This window comes from Ochlerotatus camptorhynchus, unplaced genomic scaffold (assembly GCF_037179485.1).
Source record: "Ochlerotatus camptorhynchus isolate MF236.1 unplaced genomic scaffold, CSIRO-AGI_Acam_v1.1 ptg000366l, whole genome shotgun sequence".
NCBI lineage: Eukaryota > Metazoa > Arthropoda > Insecta > Diptera > Culicidae > Ochlerotatus > Ochlerotatus camptorhynchus.
Genome location: NW_027040854.1, coordinates 174,934 through 198,207, shown reverse-complemented (window position 1 = coordinate 198,207; position 23,274 = coordinate 174,934). Strand labels below are relative to the sequence as shown.

The following is a 23,274-nucleotide window of genomic DNA, read 5'->3' as shown; positions in this document are numbered from 1 at the left end:
TCACGTTATGATGTATATTTTCATTCGGTTGTAAAACAAAACCTTAATCTTTCCCTTCTATTCGCAGCGTTTGATGTAGACGATGATGACTACGATTGGGACACATCACGCGGTATCCGTGTCATGGGAGTCGCATACGTTCCTGACTATTCGCAATCAGCGTTTGCGGCTATAACGGCTCCGGATGGTGAAATTACAGATTATTTGCGGATTCCCCATCTGCTGAAGCGGAAGAACACTCACAGAGAGGATGAAAAATCCCTCAAAGAGGCGGATCTGCAGTCGATCACTGATTTCATCCGAAACAAAAAACCCCATGTGATTGCGGTGGGCGGAGAATCCAGGGAAGCATTGATGATTCAGAAAGACTTTCAAGAATGTGTAAAGACCCTGGTCGATGAGGAGCAGTTTCCGGAGATAGCAGTTGAAATCATGGATAACGAGCTGGCAAAAGTGTACGCCAACTCTGTCAAAGGAACTAGCGATTTTCGTGAATATCCTTTTGTTCTCCGGCAAGCTATTTCGCTGGCGAGGAGAATACAAGATCCGTTGGTGGAATTCTCGCAGTTGTGTAACGCTGATGAGGAAATCTTATGTTTGCGGTACCACATGCTGCAAGATCAGCTATGCAAAGAAGAATTGCTGGAAAGTTTGTACCTAGAATTTATTAACCGAACTAATGAAGTTGGTGTGGATATTAATCTCACTGTCCAAAACTCAATCACTTTGAATTTGGTACAGTTCATTTGCGGGCTGGGACCAAGAAAAGGGCAAGCCCTAATCAAAGTGCTGAAGCAAACGAATCAACGATTGGAAAATCGAACGCAGCTGGTCACTGCTTGTCACATGGGCCCGAAGGTATTCATCAACTGTTCCGGTTTTATTAAAATCGATACAAATTCCCTCGGTGACAGCACGGAAGCCTATGTCGAAGTTTTAGACGGATCACGCGTTCATCCGGAAACGTATGAGTGGGCTCGCAAAATGGCAGTGGATGCATTGGAATATGACGATGAAGATGCCAACCCCGCCGGCGCTCTGGAAGAAATTTTGGAATCCCCTGAACGTTTGAAGGATCTAGATCTGGACGCGTTTGCAGTGGAATTGGAACGTCAAGGTTTCGGCAATAAGAGCATTACGCTCTATGACATTCGCGCTGAGTTGAATTCTCGCTACAAGGATCTTCGAACTCCGTACCGCTCTGTGACTGCGGAAGAATTGTTCGATTACTTAACGAAGGAAACTCCCGAATCCTTGTATGTTGGTAAAATGATGCTGGCTACCGTGGCTGGCATCAGCCATCGCAAACCGCAAGGTGATCAACTGGATCAAGCAAATCCTGTCCGAAACGACGAAACCGGACTGTGGCAGTGTCCTTTCTGTATGCAGAATGAGTTTCCCGAGCTTTCGGAAGTATGGAACCACTTCGATGCCGGTGAGTGTCCTGGACAAGCCACTGGTGTTCGCGTGAGATTCGACAACGGGCTGACAGGGTTTATTCATATAAAAAATATCTCCGACAAGCATGTGAAGAATCCGGAAGAGCGAGTTCAGATGGGTCAAACCATTCATGTGCGAATTACGAAAATAGACGTCGAACGGTTCACCTTGGATTGCTCGTCAAAAAGCTCGGATTTGGCAGATAAAAACAATGAATGGAGACCGAGAAAAGATGCAAATTATGATGAAGACACTGAAGACAAGGATAACAAGAAGGAAACAGAAACCAAGAAACAAAAACAGCGACAACAGTATATAAAAAGGGTAATTGTGCACCCTTCGTTCCACAATATTTCTTACGCGGAAGCTTTGAAACTCCTAGATCAGTTGGATCAAGGGGAGGTCATTGTGCGACCCTCTAGCAAAGGTGCAGATCACTTGACGGCAACATGGAAAGTAACGAAAGACATCTACCAACACATCGATGTGCGTGAAGAAGGAAAAGAAAACGATTTCAGTTTGGGCCAGTCGTTGTTGATCGGTAACGAGGAATTCGAGGACTTGGACGAAATTATCGCAAGGTATATAAGTCCTATGGCCTCCTACGCACGCGACTTGTTGAACTACAAATACTACAAGGACACTGACGGAGGCATGAAGGACAAAGCGGAGGAGTTCCTCAAAGAGGAGAAAAAGAAAAATCCAAACAAAATCCACTACGTTGTATCAGTGGCGAAAAATTATCCCGGAAAGTTTCTTCTGTCATATTTACCGCGTACGAAATATAAACATGAATACATAACCATCACACCGGAGGGCTACCGATTCCGAAGCCAGAATTTCGATTCGGTAAATGCACTACTTAAATGGTTCAAAGAACATTTCCGTGATCCCATTCCCATGGCAACGCCGGCAAGTACGCCTCGGGGTAGTTCATCAGTGACGCGTACTCCTTACTCAGGATCACCAAAGTTCAACAGTAAGTATTGTTTTCACAACAGTCTTAGGATAAAAACCTATAATCAAATTCCAAAAATATTCGGGCATAATACCCAAATGCGAGAAAAAGCATCTTATTGCCTATATCGAACTGCTTTTTTTATAATGATATGTTATTCAAAACATATGAAAGAGCAGTTCATGTTCAAAAGAAGGGGACATTGAATTATGTATTTTCCCTTATTTTTAGCTATTTAGCTATTTTTTCATGTTCCGGTTGAATGACACAGCGAATGAAAAAATATATAGCAGTATAGGAGAAAGCGGGGCAGTTTGACCACCTTAAGAAAATCATCACTAATGATACCAAATTCAGTGGAAAATTCTAAAGATTTTTAACCAAATGGATAGGGCTTGACCAAATATTATAAATTAACAATATGGTTCACTTCCAGAATTCCCTTATATTTCTGAAAAGACGCATAAGTTATATCTCCCAGTGAGAAAGGTGACTAAAAACATTCGTGGCCTTATTATTTAAGCGTGTAATCAATTCATACGTTTAGTCAAATAAAAGGTGTGACAAACAGTATTAGCTTTCTCATGCATGTTACACGCCTACCCTGACGTCATGACATTGTACTACGTTCAGACTAGAGTCGGTGTATAATGAGTCACACCAAGAGAAAAACAGTTGAACTTGCATCACGGTTTTCGAAACATTCCAATTCTTTTCACTTGGCAACAGAGGACTTCTACAACAATTTCAAATGACTTCTAGCGAGAGAAAAAATATTGCGGCTGTAGTAAATCATTATATCAGTGATTTTGACAAATAATCTGAACAAAAAATAGTAGAAATTCTCATTACTAATCATTACCGAGCGTATCCCATGACAATTTAACGCTCACTGCGTATTTATGCTCATTTTTTCGATTATATTTTATATTATATTGCAATACCTTTCGTGGATCTTTCATAGCATCGTAATGTTTATTTACTTTGCACGATAGGTAGCCGGTTTGACAGTTCAATAGGTAGACTTGGCTTCACTCTTGGCGTGACTCATTATACACCGACTCTAGTTCAGACTATAGTTGATATTAATAACGTAATAACCTAATATAATATGATATCAAAAGTGCCTAAATACCGTGATATCTGCTATAGTTTGAATGTACAATAAGCTTAGAGGTAATCCAAACTAATAAAAGAAAATGCAGATTATATATCTGCCATCCCTCTTTACATACCGCACATTGGCAACTGACAGGAGGAAAACTTTCAACACGCTAAGAACCGTTAACAAAATTTTGGGTAATAGATTAACAAACACGGTAGGAAAAAAACACTCAAAAACACTTGAATTCGATTTTCAGTTAAAAGTACTCAATCGTCATGTTTTCACCATTGGGAAATTTTAAACTTATTTTTGAATGAAAATCATAGCAACCTGCGCTGCCTTTGATACTTTCATTTTTGTGTGCTTCATCGCCTTCGTTCGTGCTCCATTATTGGCGTTGACGGCACCGTCGAAAAATGGTCTCTTCTAGAAATGATTGACAGTTTCTTATGGGATTTTTCGGTGAAGTGAAAGGATCCCTAATAAACAAATACCATAAACAAACTGTATCCCGGATGGGTAAACTATCCCACAAATGGTCGTTAAGCTCTTTTTTATGGTTATTTGTATTAGGGATAGTACCATAGAGGTTTTCAAAGAGACCAATGTAACAAATGTAAACAAATCGAGTTAAGCGATACAAGCTATTGCTCTTCTATCATTGTATGATATACAAAAACACCCATCCAAATTTACTTTCATTTATTTAAGAAAATCATTGATCAAAAATTGTCCAATGTACAGTTTGAAATGATTGTTACTTCGGTCATTCGGACTGCTTAACATGATTGGTGCTCATTTTCCAAAGGCGGGGCCAATCTAAAGTTAGGTGCTATACTCTGAAATCTGTGAAAGGGAATCTAGTATCATGTAGACAAAACGTCCAATGTAACACTCATTGATTATGTCATTGAGAAAAATCGTCCAATGTAACATGTCCGATGTACAACTCGACTTGTCAAAACGTCCTATGTGGTTTTTTCTATGTTGTAGCATGAAATTCAAAGGAAAATTGTGATTGTACCGTTTCTTCTGAATTTTCAACGTTATTATAAACTGACTACATTAAAAATAGTATTGCAAAATGTATTGTTTTTAAACAGTTAAAATAATAATCTGTCGAACTTCAACTTCGATTTTCTCAAAATGGTGGATATGTTACATTGGTCTATTTGAAAAGTGACGCGAGAAATGTGCTCAACTTTTTGGCTCAGTTCTGGTACTATCTTCGGTCCCAAGTTAATCTATGCACCCCTCTGAAATTCAATGAACCCCTCATTTTATCTGTCAAACTTCCATACAGAATCAAAACAAACATAGTGTCGTACTAGAATTTCGACTAGAATAGGGTACGTTAATCGATTTGCTTGGTTCCAATAGGCTAGTCAAGTAGTGAATCAATTTAAAATCGTTAGTTTCCACCGGTTGATAGTACGAAGTCCGCCATGTTTCACGGCACAGTCTGAAGTTTACTATTTTAACATAGGAGTAAAGAGCTACAGAGTCGCTGTCAACGCCAATTGCATTCAATTGATGGTTAGGTAATTTTCACTCAATGGATTATTGATGAGGATTTCTCAAAATTTAGTTTTCATAATTTATTTAATTTTACCTAGCCTCATGGAAGCCGCATTATGAGTGAAAGTGAACTCAATTTTTAACTAACTTTAAAGTACCCATTATTGGTTAAAAATACAAATTTTAAAGATAAGTGACTTACCATTAAATTAGCAATTTTTACCCATTAATGAGTATCTGTTACCTATTAATGGATAACAGTTGCTCATTAATGGGTAAAAAACTACTAATACTAGTTTCGTCACTTTTCTTCAAAATGGACCTTTTTTTACTTATAAATGGGTACTTTCAAGTTAGCGTGTTGGGTACCTCGTTCTCCATGCAGCAACATGTGCAAAGGCATACAAGCCAAATGTATGCAATGCATTTAAACGTCGGTTGTTCCCGAATTGCAACATGCACACTCAAACTAACTATATCATCTGATAGAGCAAATTTTCTCTCTGATGTTGGTTTCAGTTTGCCAAATTGAGTCAATACTCACGAAAAATCGTTCAAAGTCATTGTTTATATTTGGCAAATAGGCCTTTTTTACATGTTTCTTTACTTACTAGCTTTCTCTATCATACGTCAAAACCATCATAGCTCAAAACAAAAACGATAAAGTTGAGTGTTGTGGACTGGACTATGGAGAGTGTTTATGTGCAATCGTTGGAAATTTATAGTGGTCGTAAGCAGCGTTGGAAAAGATCGCGATATTTCACGAAGTTCACCAAGGGAAAAGTTCGCGAGTCATAGTGAGTTTTAGTGAACTTTTCCAACACTGGTCGTAAGTAGAGTCGGTGTATAATGAGTCACGCCAAGAGAAAAACAGTTGAACTCGCATCACGGTTTTCGAAAGATTCCCTTTCTTTTCACTTGGGAACAGAGGACTTCTACATCAACTTCAAATGACTTCTAGCGAGAAAAAAAATAGCGGCTGTAGTGAATCATTATATCAGTGATTTTGTCAAATTATCTTATCAAAAAAGAGTAGAAATTCTCATTACTAATCATTACCAAACGTATCCCATGTCAGTTTAATGCTCCCTGCGTGTTTATGATCATTTCTTCAAATATATTTTATATTTTATTGCAATACCTTTCGTGGACCTTTCATAGTATCGTAATGTTTGTTTACTTTGCACGATAGGTAGCCGGTTGTACAGTTCAATAGGTAGACTTGGCTTCACTCTTGGCGTGACTCATTATACACCGACTCTAGTCGTAAGTACTAAATACTACACGCTATTTCAAAACTATTGCTCTTCTATCACTGTATGTGATACAAAAACATCCATCCAAATTTACTTTCATTTATTTAAGATAATTATTGATCAAAAATTGTCCAATGTACAGTTTGAAATGATGGGTACATGATTGTTACTTCGGTCATTCGGACTGCCTAACATGATTGGTGCTCATTTTCCAAAGGCGGGGCCAATCTAAAGTTAGGTACTATACTCTGAAATCTGTGAAAGGGAATCTAGTATCATGTAGACAAAACGTCCAATGTAAAACTCATTGATTATGTCATTGAGAAAAATCGTCCAATGTAACATGTCCGATGTACAATCCGACTTGTCAAAACGTCCTATGTGGTTTTTTCTATGTTGTAGCATGAAATTCAAAGTAAAATTGTTATTTTACCGTTTCTTCTGAATTTTCAACGTTATTATACACTGACTACATTAAAAATAGTATTGCAAAATGTATTGTTTTTTAACAGTATAATAATCTGTCGAACTTCAACTTCGATTTTCTCAAAATGGTGGATATGTTACATTGGTCTATTTGAAAAGTGACGCGAGAAATGGTTATAATCGCATGTTTAGAATGGTGCAGGTATAAAAGGGAGATTTTTGCGGTGTCCAACACGGTGTTTCGCGAAAACCCATTAATGGGTATAAAAATACCCATTTCCGCTAAAAGTGCCCCTTCTCATTTAATGGGTAAACTATGGTTTACTCATAAATGGGTAAATGGGTGGTCTGTCAATAAATGGGTGTTTTTTCACCCATTTTCTTAAATTGTGTTTACCCATTATTCAACCATGAACTGAATCTTTAAATGGGTATTTTTTCACCCATTTTATTATTTCAAAATTCCTCCATTTTTTAACAGCTGCATACATGGTTTGAAAATGGGTATTTTTTACCCATTAATGGGTTTTCACGAAACACCGTGAAATATCCTACAATACTGTGGACCCCCGCTAATCTGAATGACACTTCGTGCATATTAACGGGGTTTATTTTTATTTTGAACTTCTTGTAACCCTATAGAAATTTGAGTTTCTGGTAGCCTTATTTGCGGTTTTGTTTTGATTCTGCTTTCCATTTGTGGGATTTTCGGGAGAAGGCAAAGTCGTGTGGTACACGATTGAAAAATGAATACGAAGTGTGTCTTTATTAAGTTCGGAGAAGGGTTTTTATAAACTTAAGAAATAATTGTTAGTGAGAGTGAGTATGTAAATCTAAACAGAGAATTCTGGAGCATTCTTCATTGTTCAGCTTTTTTTGGTAGAAGGCTTGGGATATTTACAAACTTCCATCGGTATAAAACAATAATTGAATTTAAAACGAGTGGCGAGGTTCAAGTGTTTATAAACCACTTACATTGATGGTACGTTACATCGATGCGCACGGAGCAATAACGATGGAACGTAGCAGCAATGTTTACTTGGACATGTTTCCTTGTTTTCGGTTAGTAAATGGAAAATAAATCAAAGCATTGTTCTACTTTTACCAAGATGTTGATTAAAGCAGAAGAATGTTAAGTCGTCGGTATTCAGGTTTTATGGGTTTAAGGAAATGATATGGATAGTTGTATGTTACGCGTTTCTGAAGTGTTTGGTAAATATTTTAATTGACATACTTGAGTTTTGTCAGTTAAGCAGAATTTTCTTATAAGGTTTGTTGAAAATGAAAACATCATGCAACAATGTTGCATGGGAGAAAGATAGATGGTCGTTTGAATAATTCAACGTATTTATGCCACACATTTTACATCGTTTCATTCCGCTTTATTATTTATTACGCAATTACAGCGGAAGCGGAACGGTAGCGCGAAAACGGAAAAGCCCAATCTGAGTAAGCCTACTTGTCGGATTGAAAACTATTTAGAACAAAATTGACTCCGGCTAGGCATCTTGATGCCATTTGTGACAACTGCCAAACTTCTCATAAAAACAATAATGAATAAAAACTGAAAATGTTCATGCATTTCCAAATGGTTTCCTACCATTCCCATATATTCGAAAGTGACTGGCCCTCTGGATGTGGATGCTGTCAAAAACAACAAAACATGATTAATTAAGTACATGGGACTTTACTTACTTTTGGCTTCCCACATAGTACCTAGTTGGGTGAAATAAACTTTTTTTCCTTGATTTGTTTTCCGTACTGCTTACCAATGCTACCGACGCCCGAGAAGCAGCTTCCACACCCACCCTTGGTGATCAGAGATTTTGTACCTCAGAAAATCCCGGCGGCGCTTGAGATATAAACTTAATTTTGACTATTTTTTTCTTACCGTGTGTAAAATTTTATTCAACAGTGAGTTGTTTTTGATAGCCTTGTTACGCTCAATTTACAATTTCCAGAACAACATGTGAAAAGGGCCTACAAGCTTTTTGTAAACAAACCTTCTTATGCCCTTTTCTCGCCACCCATATGACACCAACGCAAACCTTTAACATCACCGGGTAGGGGACACTTTCCCTTTCCCGATGATATTGCTGGTTTGCGTGGGCGACCCTCGGTTGGTGGGAAAAGGGCCTACAAAGGTTTGTTTACAAAAAGCTTGTATGCCCTTTTCACATGTTGTTCTGGATTTACAGTGTACTAGTCAAAATCGTGTCTTGAGGATAATAGAAGAGTGAACCATATTGTTAATTTATAATATTTGGCTTTACCCTATTTACACAATGAATACAGATTGAATATTAATAGCATATTTTTAAATTTTTTTTTAACCGAAATAAATCCGTTGGGATAAAATGAGCACCATAGTAAACAATCGATAAGAATATTCTGTTTTCATGAGGATTTAAGAAGGGTCAACCATGAACAGTTTTAGCATAACAATATTTAAAAGAATAACTTATTTTCTGTAGAATAAATTAAATTTATGAAATACTAACTATATTTTTTCAATCTAGTAAATTACCAAAGCAGCTGCTTCAAAATATAATTTCATATGATACAGTCATATTTATGAAAGGAATAATGCAAAATCGAAGAATTTAAGTAGACAATGCACAATGGGGAAAAATGGACGGAAAAATACATTTAATTGTGTATCACTGAAATTCGCTGGATCGAAAATAAAGTTTTTATCATTTCTGTAGGTAAACAACTTGCGGGATAGAATGGAAATGGTTTCATCCTGGGGAGAATACAGGATGTTTGTGTTTTTTGCTTTTTAATCCTAAAAAAAAAAGTTCCCTTGAGAATAAAAAAGCAAAAAAATAACACTTCCTGTATTCTCCCCAGGATGAAACCATTTCCATTCGATCCCGCAAGTTGTTTACCTACAGAAATGATATGAACCATATTTTTGTTTCAGCGAGTTTCAGAAATGCTACAAAATAAAATGTAGTTTTTCGTTCATTTTTCCCCATTGTGCAATGTTTGAAATATGAGGGGTGCTCATATTGTCCCGAATAGACAGTATTATTTTACATGCACACTTTTTTTTTTTAATTTCAACAACACAACATGACACTAGACATATACGCTGAAAAAATGCGTCAACAATCCTGTTTGTTGAATCGACGATATTTTTTAACTAGAAATAAATGTATTTTGAATTTACAAGGAAATATTGTGATATTTTTTGTTTCAACTATATGAAATAACTACGTGTAGTTAAGAAAAAAGTAGAAGGGTCTGTGCCTAGAGGCACGAACGAAAATTTGACGTAGGACCGCTAGTGGACGGAACAAATTTGTTGATCATTTAGTTCTTAACTCTTTCCGTTTTTGAATTGGTGGCCCTGAAAATGGCCGGTTGTTTTTCAAATGGTGGCCACACCAGTGCAATAGTCAATGCCGACCGAATGACGGCGGCCTAGTCATGCTGCCTATTGCGGGAAGCCTTTCCTCCGGTCGATGTGGGTGTTTTCGTCGTCGTCGTCGTCTTCGTATTGGTGCGATGCGTGCTGTTCCACTCGTACGTCGTGTCCGATGCTTATTCGTCCGTTGCTCGAAAGCAAATGACGGAGAAACCGATATGGCAAGCGTTTTTATTATCGCTGCTTTTCTCCTCCCTTCCTTTCATTGGTGAAATTGTGAGCGGTTAACCGAGCATTGAACTCGCTCATGTGAGCAAGCACAATGTGTCGTGTGTTCGATTTGCGCTCTATCGTTGCGCCCGTGTTTGGGATTTTTCGTTACATGTCTGAATTTTGATTTTTTTTAATGTGACCCCCAGTATAGAAATTAAAGACGTAGTCCTACGTCAAAAATGTTAATTGAAACTAGAAAAACATCGTGTCATATAAAAAAACCAGCTGCTGATTAACGATACGATTTACTTGATTACTTCATAGTAGTATTTCATTTGTATGAATTAGTTTCCTCAATTATAAGAAACTACTGATAGACCATATTTAATGATTCAGAAATCTTATAACGTTTTGGTCATTTTGAGCTAGTCTAACATTTTTTTTTTAATTTTCGCACTTTAGAAAAGTAAAATTTAAGACAAAAATAAAATGAATAGTTCAAGTAGGCTTTAAGCATTAAGCCTGCAATTTTTGTAAAATATGATTAATAAGTTAATTTTTAAACAGGTGGCCACATTGCCTCATTGGCGAATTTGCCCCACTTTCCCCTAAGTAACGTTTCTCCGCATTTATGCCATGCGGCATTATGCCAAATGGGGTATTACCCTATGTTCTGTGTATCATGTTAATTTTAAATCAGATAAATCATCATTGGGGCTAAAAGAAGCCTGTTGATGAATAATAATAATCATGTTCGATGAACATGATTTTTTTTTCTTTATTAGAGTGACTTTCAGCCACTGGCTGGTTCGTCACTTAAAAATGGATAGAGGGCTTCAGAGAGCGGCCCCCCTGATTGTAAAGGGTACAATTGTGTTGGACAGAGTTATAATAACGGCAGATATTCAGATAACTTGCGGTGTGTCTAGTAGTTGGTCCTTGTCATAATCCATTGTCGTCGCGTGGTCTTGTGTCCGATTATTGTGGTGATTTGGCTTTTATGTGTAGTAGTTTTCCGTGTTCAGTTCCATTGTTGTCGCTGTGCGTAATTTTGTCCCATCATCCGTCCATTTTCGTGTCCTTATTCGTGCATCATCTTATTATAGTCGCTCGTCCGTTTTGAGTCAGTGGTTTTTGCCAATAGTAGTTCAATCCTTTATCCGTAGTCGTTGCTTGGGTCAATATTGGGTCATATATCAAATTTGGTTGATCAATCCTGTCTCCCGCAGAAAGGAGAAGAGCGCTGTGGTGCTAGAGGGGTGCTTACTGAGATCCCGTGTTGGATGCGTGGTCCATAGTACTGGGGGCAGTTGCATAGGAAATGTTCTACTGTATGTGGCACATTGCAAGTCTCGCATTGCTTCCTAAATGGACCTCCGCCTCCCATGTTATGAGAGGCTTCTGTTCTTTATCGCCAAGTCGATAGAAAGTCCGGGTGAGTTCCAACCCCTGGCTCCACACCAGTGGACCCTGGCTACCGGGGGGAGTTCCAGGTCGGCGGCGTCCTTCAGGAGTTTGTTCGCCTCCATAAGGAGGGACACTCCATCACTTGTTCCAGTTGTCTTCCCTGCGAAGCCAACTGCCCTCTTGCAAACGGTAGCAACGATAAATTTGTCAAAGGGTAAGCTTCCACTCTCCACACAAGCTGCAAGCCTGGGGGTGGAGGGGTGGAAACCTGATGTGATTCTAATGGCCTGATAATATACCGGGGACAGTTGGGAAATCATCCTGTCGGCAGCTAGGCAAGTCAGTTCTATACCGTATGTTAATCTTGAATCGACTATCGCTTTAGCCACGCGCATCCGGACAACACGGTTGTTCGCTAGATGCTTCCTGGCTAATGTCCGCAGCAAGCCGATTCTTGTTTGGCAATTCCCTTTCACTTCGTTGAAATGGTCTCCAAAGTTTAAATGCCGATCCAGGCGTATGCCGAGGACGCGGATAGACTTCTTAAACGGCATGATCCTTCCGTCGACGCTGATAGGAGAGCGGAGCACCTGGTGATTGAACGGACAAATGTGGGTATTTGCGCATTTCTCCACCGATAGGTGGAATCCGACGGATTTAGTCCAGCGTGGCCGCGTTGAGTTTTCTGCGAAGGGCTTTCACTGTGGATCCGACCGCCACCAAGACGATAGCGTCTGCATACACGAAGATGTATATTGCTTTGGGTAAGCTGTGGAACACTGCGTTCATCCGTATTAGAAACAACGTGACTGCGATCACCGAACCTTGTGGGACGCCAGTCTCCTCTGGGAATCCTCTTGATCTATGGTTTCCGATGCATACCTGGAAAGTACGGTGTCGGAGGAAGTTCTTCAAAAAATGGAGGACGTGGCCCGACAGACCCCAGTCCGTGAGTTGAGCAAGAATGTCGGGTGTCCATGTCCTGTTATAAGCCTTAGAGATGAAGTCCTTCGGTTCGCGACCCGAGGTGCCCTGCTTCGGGATCGGGGCGACTAGGCTGTGTCTCCAGTCTTCTGGAATTGAATTATCCAGCCATTCTCTATTGAGAAGTCTGAGGAGTGTGGTCTTGCATTCCGGTGATAGGTATTTTAGCATGGGGTACCCGACGTCATCTGGGCCAGTCGATTTCCCGGTAGCCTTGGATAGAGCTAGATCGAGTTCCCGTGGACTGAAAGGCCGATTAATCTCCAGCGGTAGTTCATCCTCTGGGATGTAGATGCTGTCCAAAGAGTGTGTCGAAAGGTTTTTAACACGGAGAAAGCGATCATCGAATGGCCGAGAGAGAGGCAAAATATTCCCCCATAGCTTGGGCGATCTTATCAGGGTCTCTAGTGGTGGTACCATCTACCCGGATGGCCATTCCGTGGCTTTTCCGTTTGCCACTTAGGGCCGATTTCTTCACCTCCGCTTAAGCCTTAAACCAGGTTTAACTATATGGGTAAACCTGGTTTAAGATTTAAGCGGGGGTGAAGAAAACGGCCCTTAATGCGTTGACCTTAACCCACAGGTCGATGGCCGTCTGGCCAGCATTAATGCTGTCCAGAAATTGCTCCCAGCTTGAATTCTTGGTGGCCATGGCCACTTCTTTCAATGGATGGTCTGAAGGTAGTCGCTTAGCAGTCTGAAGAGCCTTCCTTCTGGCTTTAACTGCTGCTTTGGTCTTTGGGAACCACCATGGTAGAGACTTAGATCCCGGGTTGGGACTGGTTCGTGGAATTGATGAAAGTGCCGCTTGATGGATGGAGTTAATGAAGTCTTGGATACTGCCCGGTGATGAATTGGACCATGAAAAAGGGACCAATCAGCCTGGTCGTATTTCCATCGTGGTTTACGTAATGTGTCCTGCGGTCGGTCATCGAGTTGGATTATCAGTGGGTAATGGTCACTGCCCATGGGATCATCCTCGGCATTCCAGAGGAGCCTGCTGACAACGCTGACGCTTGCAAGAGATACGTCTACAGAGGATTCCCTCTGTCCGCTGGTGAAAGTGATGGACCCGTCGTTAAGAACGACGAGATCCGAGGCTTCTGCAACTTCCATAAATGTAGAGCCTCTGGAGTCTGGAGCCAACTTCCATAAGTGTAGAGCCTCCGACTTCGGTGTCAGATATGTAGTTTTTTGGTCGTTTCGGATCTGCTCCACCGCTTGTCTGCTTAAGTATCTTTTTCTTCGCTCCGGTGGGTTTTTCTGGTTGCTGAGATTGGGGTTTTTGTTGTTCCTGCTCCTTTTTTTTCTTCTCTTGGTACTGATGGTTTCGGGCATTTTGACTGTGCGATGAGTTCCTTGTACTGTTAGTTCACTAACCGAAGATTGGTGACCTCCTTATCTTTGTTGGAGACGGCGGCTTCAAGCATCTTAACTCTGGCGACTAAATCCTCAATGGTCCCGTGTTTACGCGTGATGTCCAACCGATTTTCCCGTTTGCCTCCGTTCGCAGGTCCGCAATCATCTGTCGGAGTTCATGCGTTTCAGAGCTACTAGTGGTTGTAGGTCCTTGTTGCAGCCTTTCCTCCAAGGCTGCGATCTTGCGGTCCTTTTCTTTCATTTGGCTGGAGAGATTATCGAACTCCGGCATAGGATCTTTGACTCGTCGAGGCCTCAAACAGCTTCCTCGCCGCTGGATATGAGATCCGCTTATCGATTCGGATGTGCTGTATAGCGTCTTCGCATTTGTAAACGGGGCAGATTCTACTCGACAAGGAGTGTTCAATGGTTTTTTTCACCACGATCGTATGATCGTCAGCAGCGATGGCTGACACGAAGATAGCGTCTCTGTGCTGTTGATGGCACTAATTAACTTATAGTTTTTCCACTGACCGCGTTGCCCTCAGGCCGAAATCCACTGTAGAACGCTTCCCAGGTTGACCGAGAAGCGGACTCGATGTGTTTCACGGCTAATCACTACGAAAAACACTCGCGACGGCGCGATAAATAGAATACGTAAGAAACAGCGTCTGGATGTGACGAATCCGAGCTGTCGAGTGTGGATGATGAACATGATGTTTCAAGTTGCATTTTGTTTATTTCCTGATCATTCCGCCAGGTGACCAGTCTAAAATGCATATTGCTGAAGATTCCTCCAAAGCGGCAAAAAGTTCCACGCGCTGTGTGTTCAAGGACGTATTATCCTGTTGCCTTTGTAGCAAAAATGCCAATTATGGATTGCCTTTTGCATCCGCCGTTCCTCCAGCTGCGTTCCGGCAGACACCTCGTGATCCCGTTTCAATAGGTACTGTACTGCCTATAATCGCATATCAGTCCCATATGGAAAGAAAAGGCATTGAGAAAATGGTAGTCGAAGTTACGAAGTGCATTTCCCATGTAAATATTTGTAAAATCATAGTAAATCAATAGATCATTCATTCAAGTTAAAATCTGTTGCAATGAAGCTTGCATGGTTTGTTGAATTAGCGAAAAATATGGTAATTCGTAAAGCAAAACTTGAAAAGGATTGAATTTCAGGATAGGACTAATATGCGATTATTTTGCTTGATGGGACAAACTGACTTGATGTTGTTTTCACCTTTTTCAAGATCAAAGTCCAAAGTTTTATCACATAATATGATAGTAGATGCCAATTGATAGTTGATAGTGTTGTTATCTAAAAAATGACGAAAATCCATATGGGACTGATATGCGATTATAGGCAGTGTAGAGCAATTCATCCCGTAGACGGTTGCAGTCTGGCATTGGCTTCAACAATATCCGCCCTTGGATAGTCATCCGTTAGTGGAGAAATTCCTTAAGGTTGTCGATATATCTCCCGTTCGTTCGGAGGTTGTTTCCAACCTCTGCCTAGTTCTTACATACCATACCAATCAAGCTAAGACCTTGATGTCGTATGTTTTCCGAAAAAGTCGTCTTCACTCCACTCGATCCATGGCCACACGTCGCCAGCCTCGTTGTCTGCGAAGGGTCCGCAAGTAACCTAATTTTATGATGATAACGGAACTGGAACGGGTTCTACGAACTATTCGTTTGGTTCATGGTGGAATGTCTGTAGGTGGTTGATTGCAAGACTGCGTTCCCCTCTTCATCGGACCCTGTAGTCCCATCGAATCGTTTGCCTCCGAATTGGACAGGTCTTGTTGTTGCAGCTGTTGTTCATACTGTTGCTCTTGTTGTTGTTGTTGTTGTTATTATTTTTCACACATTCACTATTCACTGTCTTTTTGTTACACTTCCTTGTTCTTTCTAAAGCATGTGATCCAACGAAAACTCTACCTCCTTCTTCTTCTTCTTCTTCTTCTTCTTATTATACTCTGTTATGCCACAGTGACAGTGACTACAAAAATAAGGATAAAGTTACTGAGACTATACCCGAGCAAAGTCTGAGATCAAATTGAAATCTAAATTTCATGTTGTGCTTTCGCTGATAATGATTAGATTGTCGTTTTGGTCGTTTTAACGGTTAAAATATCAAAATTGAGAGCAAAAAAATCTCCCTTCCCTTGGCTAGTTTTTGCACCTTGCTGTTGGTGGGCGGGCTTAATTTCATGCTTTATAGTGGAGTGTTGGAGACAGTAGGTTTATATCCAGGCAATGGGGATTACTAAGCTCCCCTCTCTGATGAACCACTGCATGAGAAAACCAAAGATCTAGTCCAGCAGTGATAGTATCACACTTGTTACTCCTTTGTTTGAGAGCCGCGTTGTAGTACGCTTACGTATAGGCAGTGAGATAGATGAGGAGATGAAAGTATAGAATTGATAGTTCCGTTAGAGTACGACAGTGTGAAAATTGTATATAGAGAGTAGAAAGCGAGCAAGGACAACTTGAGGAAGGTACAAATCGGTTTGATCATCTCTCTTAACCAAACTCCCCCGTTGGAGAGGGATGGTCAGGGGTATTCCCCCCGCCACCACTGGCAAAAAGAGATGATCACCGACTCGTTCATGTACCGACGATGTGTTTGAAACAGTTCTATCGATTTTTACCGCACTCAGTTGTTTTCTGAAGGAAGGCATTCAGTCGTAGGTTTGGAAATTGCAGCTATTGTTACCTCTACTACGGTATGTGCTCCTGTCATCGTCGACTTGATGATCTCGAGGGCCACGGGTAGGGTAGGTGCTGCTACTATACCTTTCTACCAATGACAGTAATTGATGGTAAGCTCTCATCCAGAGTTATGTACTTTGACTATATGTTTTGTGTTACTTCTGCGGGAAGTCAACGATTTACATAGTTGATCTGAAACAATCCTATTATGATTAATCGCTCTAGCTATATCTTTAGCTGCAATAAACTCATGTCTATACTGAAGAGGTTGTTGTGCATTGATTGCCATTAAAGTATTTAAAGCTGTAGTTTTGGCACCGACAAACCGACTTGACACTTAATTCTTACTTATGCGCCCAAAAATTGTAAACGGTCGATTTAAATGTGCAGTGATCCGAACTGTCAAATCCATAGGATTGTTTGATCTAGATAAAAATAATTTGTCCAGAATAGATCAGACACGAACCAATTTATAACTTTTGTATGCGGGTTCATGGCTTGGTTAAATATTTCCGAAGAGTTGAACTAGCCTTCGCCTTTAAATCTCTAAAATAAAGAATTTAAAAAAATATATATATTTCTTGTGAACCCGGAGCCAGATGTCATTAGTGTGCTTTGGTCAGAAATTTTATTGTTTTTGCTATGGTCATTCATGTCGGTTTGTCGGTAGTTTTGGTACAGCCAGTTATTTTCCGTAAACATGTATTATTTACTGTTTCAATTATTTTCTTATAAGTTTTTGTTACTGTTATTGTAAATTGATGAGCCATATTCAATAATACTTCTTAAAATAGATTTATAAATAGTGATCATAGTTTGCGGATGAGTTCCTATTTTTAGACTGTTGATAACTTTAATCATATTTAATCGATCTACAATTTTAATTTTTGTATTTTTAATATGAATTCCAAAATTTAAAAATTTATATAATGTATAAGTTCTGTGAGATATAACTGTTTCTGCACAAGTGTTATTAATATATATATATATCCTAAGTATATTATTTGAATTTTGAAAAAGAATTACTTTCGTTTTATCGGGGTTAATAGTAAAATTTAAATTATTCGTTCCTTGAATAAAATTTATCGACAACATTTTGCATTTTAGGATTTAAACTTTCTAAATCTTTAGTTTTTACTACGATACCAAAATCATCCGCATATTGTACAAGCACTACTTCAGAATCAATAATTTTATGGAGATTAGATGTATAAATATTAAAAAGAGTGTGAGAAAGAACATCCCCTGGGGAAGACCGCTACTTACGAATCATTAAATTTTCCTATTTTTGGTGTTAAAAATAATCTTTCTATTTTTCAAAAATTGTAAAATCCTTGAATTAATTCAGCAGGAAAATAATAACATTGCATAATTTCAACTAATTTATCTGTATTAACTACATTAAAAGCATTTGATAAATCTAGAAAGATACACGCAGTTACAAAATGTTGTCTTTTATGTTCCCTTATGGTATTAATTAAAAAAAATTAGAACATGTTATTGTAGAAGAATTTTTTCTAAAACCAAAAGATGTACTAGGAATAATAATTTTCTTAATAATAAAATTTTGTTTTTTTTTTCTAAAACTGCTGTATTTGCTATTTTAGTCAAAGTAGGAACTAAAGATAATGGTAGTTTGCCTTCAATTGTACATTGGTTTTTACCCGGTTTTAGAATTTTTAGAATTTTAAGTACATCATCAGAAATTTCATCTTCCCCAGGGCTAGATTTTTTTCTTTTTTTTTTTTATTTATGATGTTATTGAATTTATCAAAACTTAAAAGATTATAATCAATATAGTGCAGGTTTGTTAAGTTTTCTGGATTGTTAGGTCCGTTTCCAGTTAATCGATTTTTTTTTGTCAAAGCTCTGAAGAGGTCATTTGAGTATTAATTTCTTCAACAAATTTTTTTACACAATTTTTAATTTTGTAAATATAGCTTGCTTCTTTTTCAATAATATTAAATTTTCCACACTTGAAATCTTATTAAAAATAGCTCTCGCCTCATTCTTTTCTTTCCAAGCTGTTTCCACATTCTCTGACCACTAGTATTTGGGGATAAATTTATTGTCCTGTCTATTTTTCGAAAAGGTTTTTGTTACTATTTCCTGTAAATCTTGAATTGAATTAAAATCATCTGGATCTATATTACATACTGTATCACTGATATTTTTATGGTTATAAAAATACTGTGGTCGAGTAATTTGAAAGTGACTCGTAAAAGCAAACTCTATTAATAAATTATGGCAACCTATGCTACTATTTAAGGTTTCCCATTTTATCGAAGAAGGAATATTGGTGGATGTACGTAAGGTTAGGTCTATTGCAGTTGATTTTCTATTGCATTGTATAGGTACAAAAGTTTTTGAATTATTATTTAAGAGAATCAAGTTGCTATTGTTTATATAATCTAAAATTAAATCGCCTTTAGCATCTTGATAATCATTACCCCAAATAAAACGATGGGCATTAAAATCACCAGCAATAATAACTTTAGTACACTGTTTAAATTAAATTAAAATCAGGAATCAGCACTATTGGAAATTTGAGGAGCAATATAGAGAGATATCATAACCAAATCCAAACAAATTAACTTAATTACCACAACTTGTGTAAAATCTGACAATTGAGGAATAAATACTTCAAAATAATCTAAATCTTGGCGAAGATAAATGGCACAACCTCCATAATTATCATTTCTTGAGATTAAATATTTATGGTACCTGGATACATTGTATTTATTGCTAGATTCTTCAGTTAAATGAGTCCACGTTTCTGATAAAAACGCGGCAGTTTCATAAACTGGTAACTCGTACCGAGGTATATTTGTTTTCAATTCTGCTCTCTTCCTCTTGTTTGCTACGATCTTGATTTCATTGTTTCCCACGTTTAATGGATGATTAACCGTTATGTGATCGACAAAAAAAAACACCTTAAAGAGCTCGACAAGGGTACCCGGGTACCCACAAATTGAAATACTTGCTACTGTGGCCTATTGTGACCGACGATTGGTGCCAAAAGATTCAGAAACTTATCTTCTTTCTGGACATTGCCAACAATGTCCATCCGGAATAGTCTAGTTCCCGGAAATCCGGATTTTCTGTATAATGTTCCAGAACTAAGCATTTTGAAGGAATCGATATCAAAGTATCAGAATTTCCTTCAAAAACAATTTCAGCTTACTTGAGGACCAGTTAAAGGTTTCTCCCCGGAACGGCCATTCCGGAGTAGGTTCGCGTAGGGCCTCTAGAGGTCATAGAAATGTTTGGGAAGAAACCCCTGCAATATGGGTATCAAAATTCATGAATTTACAGCAGGAGACTGTTTATCATAATTTTGTGATCATCCGATGGATTGTCCCCGGGACGGCCATTCCGAAACAGGTTCCCGTAGGGCTTCTAGTGGCCATAGAAGTGTTTAGGAAGAAACCCCTGCAATATGGGTATCAAAATTCATGAATTTACAGCAGGAGACTGTTTATCATAATTTTGTGACCATCCGATGGATTTTCCCCGGGACGGCCATTCCGGAGTAGGTTCCCGTAGGGCCTCTAGTGGCCATAGAAGTGTTTGGTAAGAAACCCCTGCAATATGGTTATCAAAATTCATGAATTTACAGCAGAAGACTGTTTATCATAATTTTGTGCTCATCCGATGGATTGTCCCCAGAACGGCCGATCCGGAGCAGGTTCCCATAGGGCCTCTAGTGACCATAGAAGTTTTTGGAAGGATGTTCCTACAATATGGATATCAAAATTCATGAATTTTCAGCAGTAGACTATTCATCATATTTTTGTGGCTATCTGACAGATTGTCCCCGGAATGGGCTTGGATAGAATGCTCTTTATTTTTTGAAATTTAAAAAAAGAAACTTTTCTCATTATTTGTTTGTATTTGACTAAATGTCCATGGAATGGCCATTTTGGAACAAGTGAATAATCGAGTGGTGCTGAAAAATTTTGGATGAAAACTCATGCAATTTTTATTTCCTTGAGTTTTCCTGGGGTTCAATCTCTCTAGGGGTATAAACGTTGTGGATTAATGTTGTATGGAGTTTTTGCAGTCTCTGCTGTGCTAGAAAGAAACTGACATTTCTCTGGACTTTTAATCCTCATAAAAAATTGTTAAAAAATTACAAGCACATAAAAATCAAACGAAAAAAAAATAAGCAGTTATCGCAAATTACTTGGCAGTGCTGATTGCACACAGGTCTTGAGCATGTCTTCACATCTTCCTGGTCTTCCTACACTTGATGTCTTCACTTTTGCAGATATGACAGATGCCAACTTGTGGCTCCCGTCTGGACGGATCTCGTTCAACTGGAGTAGAACTACCTGCACACTTCGATAATAAGCATATAAATTTAAGTGCTCTGAGACTGACATATATGAGCGTCAATTTTGACATAGAATTCAGTCGACTTTTCGTCGAGTAACGAACTTTTCAGTCTGGAAGCACTCAATTTTACATGAAATATTTGTTTACGTCTTAAAGGATTATGTCAAAGCTGGATTCCGTCAAGCGGGCTAAAGGTGAAAAATAAAACACATTTGAAGAGTAACACAAGAAAAGGGCCTACAAACCTTCACATGCCATTGAGATTGCTGACGCTTATTGCACTAGTGTGCGTACGCGTATACGTATACACCAATTTAAGAGCGCTTTGTGAGAAAGTATTAGTGAAAATCCGTGGAAAATAATAGCAAACTGCTGTCAGACTCATTTTAGCAGGTAGAATCCATACATATTGAGGTTAGTTATAGGAAAACATTGAGCAACTTTTCACGGTGATTGTGTCTGTTAGTGTGCGTGCTTTAAACGTCACTTATATCTATAGCCCAAGTAGCAATTGGGGTTTTATGAGGGTTCTGCAGACTATGATTTAAACTTGTAGCATACTTTAAAACCATGATAAAACTTGCAATGTTACTTGGGAGGAAGCTTCCCCTGATATTCAGATGACGAAATAATGACATGGGGCAAAGTTGCCTTCTGTAAATTAATTAATTATGATAGGGGCTTCTTCCCAAACACTTTGATCGCGCACGGGAGAGATCCCTACGTTGTGTTTATTTGTTTATCTTTCAATTGTTGATCCTGCTCCGAAACGGCCGTCCCGGGGACAATCCATCGGATGACCACAACATTATGATAAACAGTCTCCTGCTGTAAATTCATGAATTTTGATACCCATATTGCAGGGGTTTCTTTATGGCCACTAGAGGCCCTACGGGAACATAATACGGAATGGCCGTCCCGTGGACAATCCATCGGATGATCACAAAATTATGATAAACAGTCTCCTGCTGTAAATTCATGAATGGTGATACCCATATTGCAGAGGTTTCTTCCCAAACACTTCTATGGCGACTAGAGGCCCTACGGGAACCTACTCCGGAATGGCCGTCCCGGGGACAATCCATCAGATGACCACAAAATTATAATAAACAGTCTCCTGCTGTAAATTCATGAATTTTGATACCCATATTGCAGGCAGCCATGGTAAAAACACTGAACCCTTATGCACGGGTGGCACTTTTGCCTACAAACACACCACCAAGAGCATTGGGTTTTACGCTCCGTACCAGTGCTCGATAGAAAACATCAAACGCAGCGAACAAGGCACCGGTACCGGTGTCCGTGCATAATTGTTTGCAACGGTGCATGGATGCTTCGGCAAGCACTAAAGCCGAGTGTTTCTGACTTCGGGAAACACCGCAGCCGAGTGTTTTCGATTTCGGAAAACACGCTTGCTGCTCGTAGGAATTTTCTTTGGGCGACTTATGAAAGATTTTTTTTTTTTTTTTTTCTTTATTAGAGTGACTTTCAGCCACTGGCTGGTTCGTCACTTTTATGAAAGATTATCGTAGCTCTTATACGCTTTTAGCATATTTTATTTCAACTAAAGCTGATAGATGAGTGGTCAAAGCGTTTCTTTCGAAATGCCAATGTCCATGGTTCGATTCCAGGCGGCGTTGAGTGTTGTACCCTTCTAATTTTTTCTGTCAACATTTGTATAAGGTAAATCTATAAAATTAATTTCAATTTCTTTTGGCGAAAAAGCATTACGCAATCTTATAAAGCTTATGAGGTCAAGGGATCATCTACCAGGATTATTTTAAAATACACAAATCACCCACTTCGGAAGAGCGTATTCCTGTTGCCTTCCACACACTGGTATTTCTTGACTTTATATTATATAATTTAGTTGATTGATTTAATATGATTAGAGTCAATCTAATAATCATAACTTATCTCTAACAAAAACAAACAGCTCAACTGATTGAATAATAGAAGAGATATATGGGGGGTTTACATAATATGTAATATATTATATGCTGGTTCACTATTAGATAATAATATATTATATGCTTATTCAGTAGCTCAACCAACTCAACTAACTAGCACGAATTTCAGAGGCTCATAAAATCTCATGTTGATAGATGCTGACGCCTTGTTTACATTATGCTGACTATTGACAAATCCATGTTTCAATCGACCACCACAATCGCAGCGGTGA

General features: G+C 38.9%; 1 protein-coding gene across 2 annotated transcripts in view; it reads left to right on the top strand.

Moving 5' to 3' along the window:
* Spt6 (transcription elongation factor Spt6) overlaps positions 1-23,274 on the top strand; it is a 73,984-nt gene that overhangs the window by 31,245 nt on the left and 19,465 nt on the right. For both annotated transcript variants that reach the window (XM_065232262.1, XM_065232261.1), the window contains exon 7: positions 68-2,419. In XM_065232262.1, the coding sequence (XP_065088334.1) occupies positions 68-2,419 (2,352 nt within the window). The remainder of the gene's footprint in view (positions 1-67; positions 2,420-23,274) is intronic.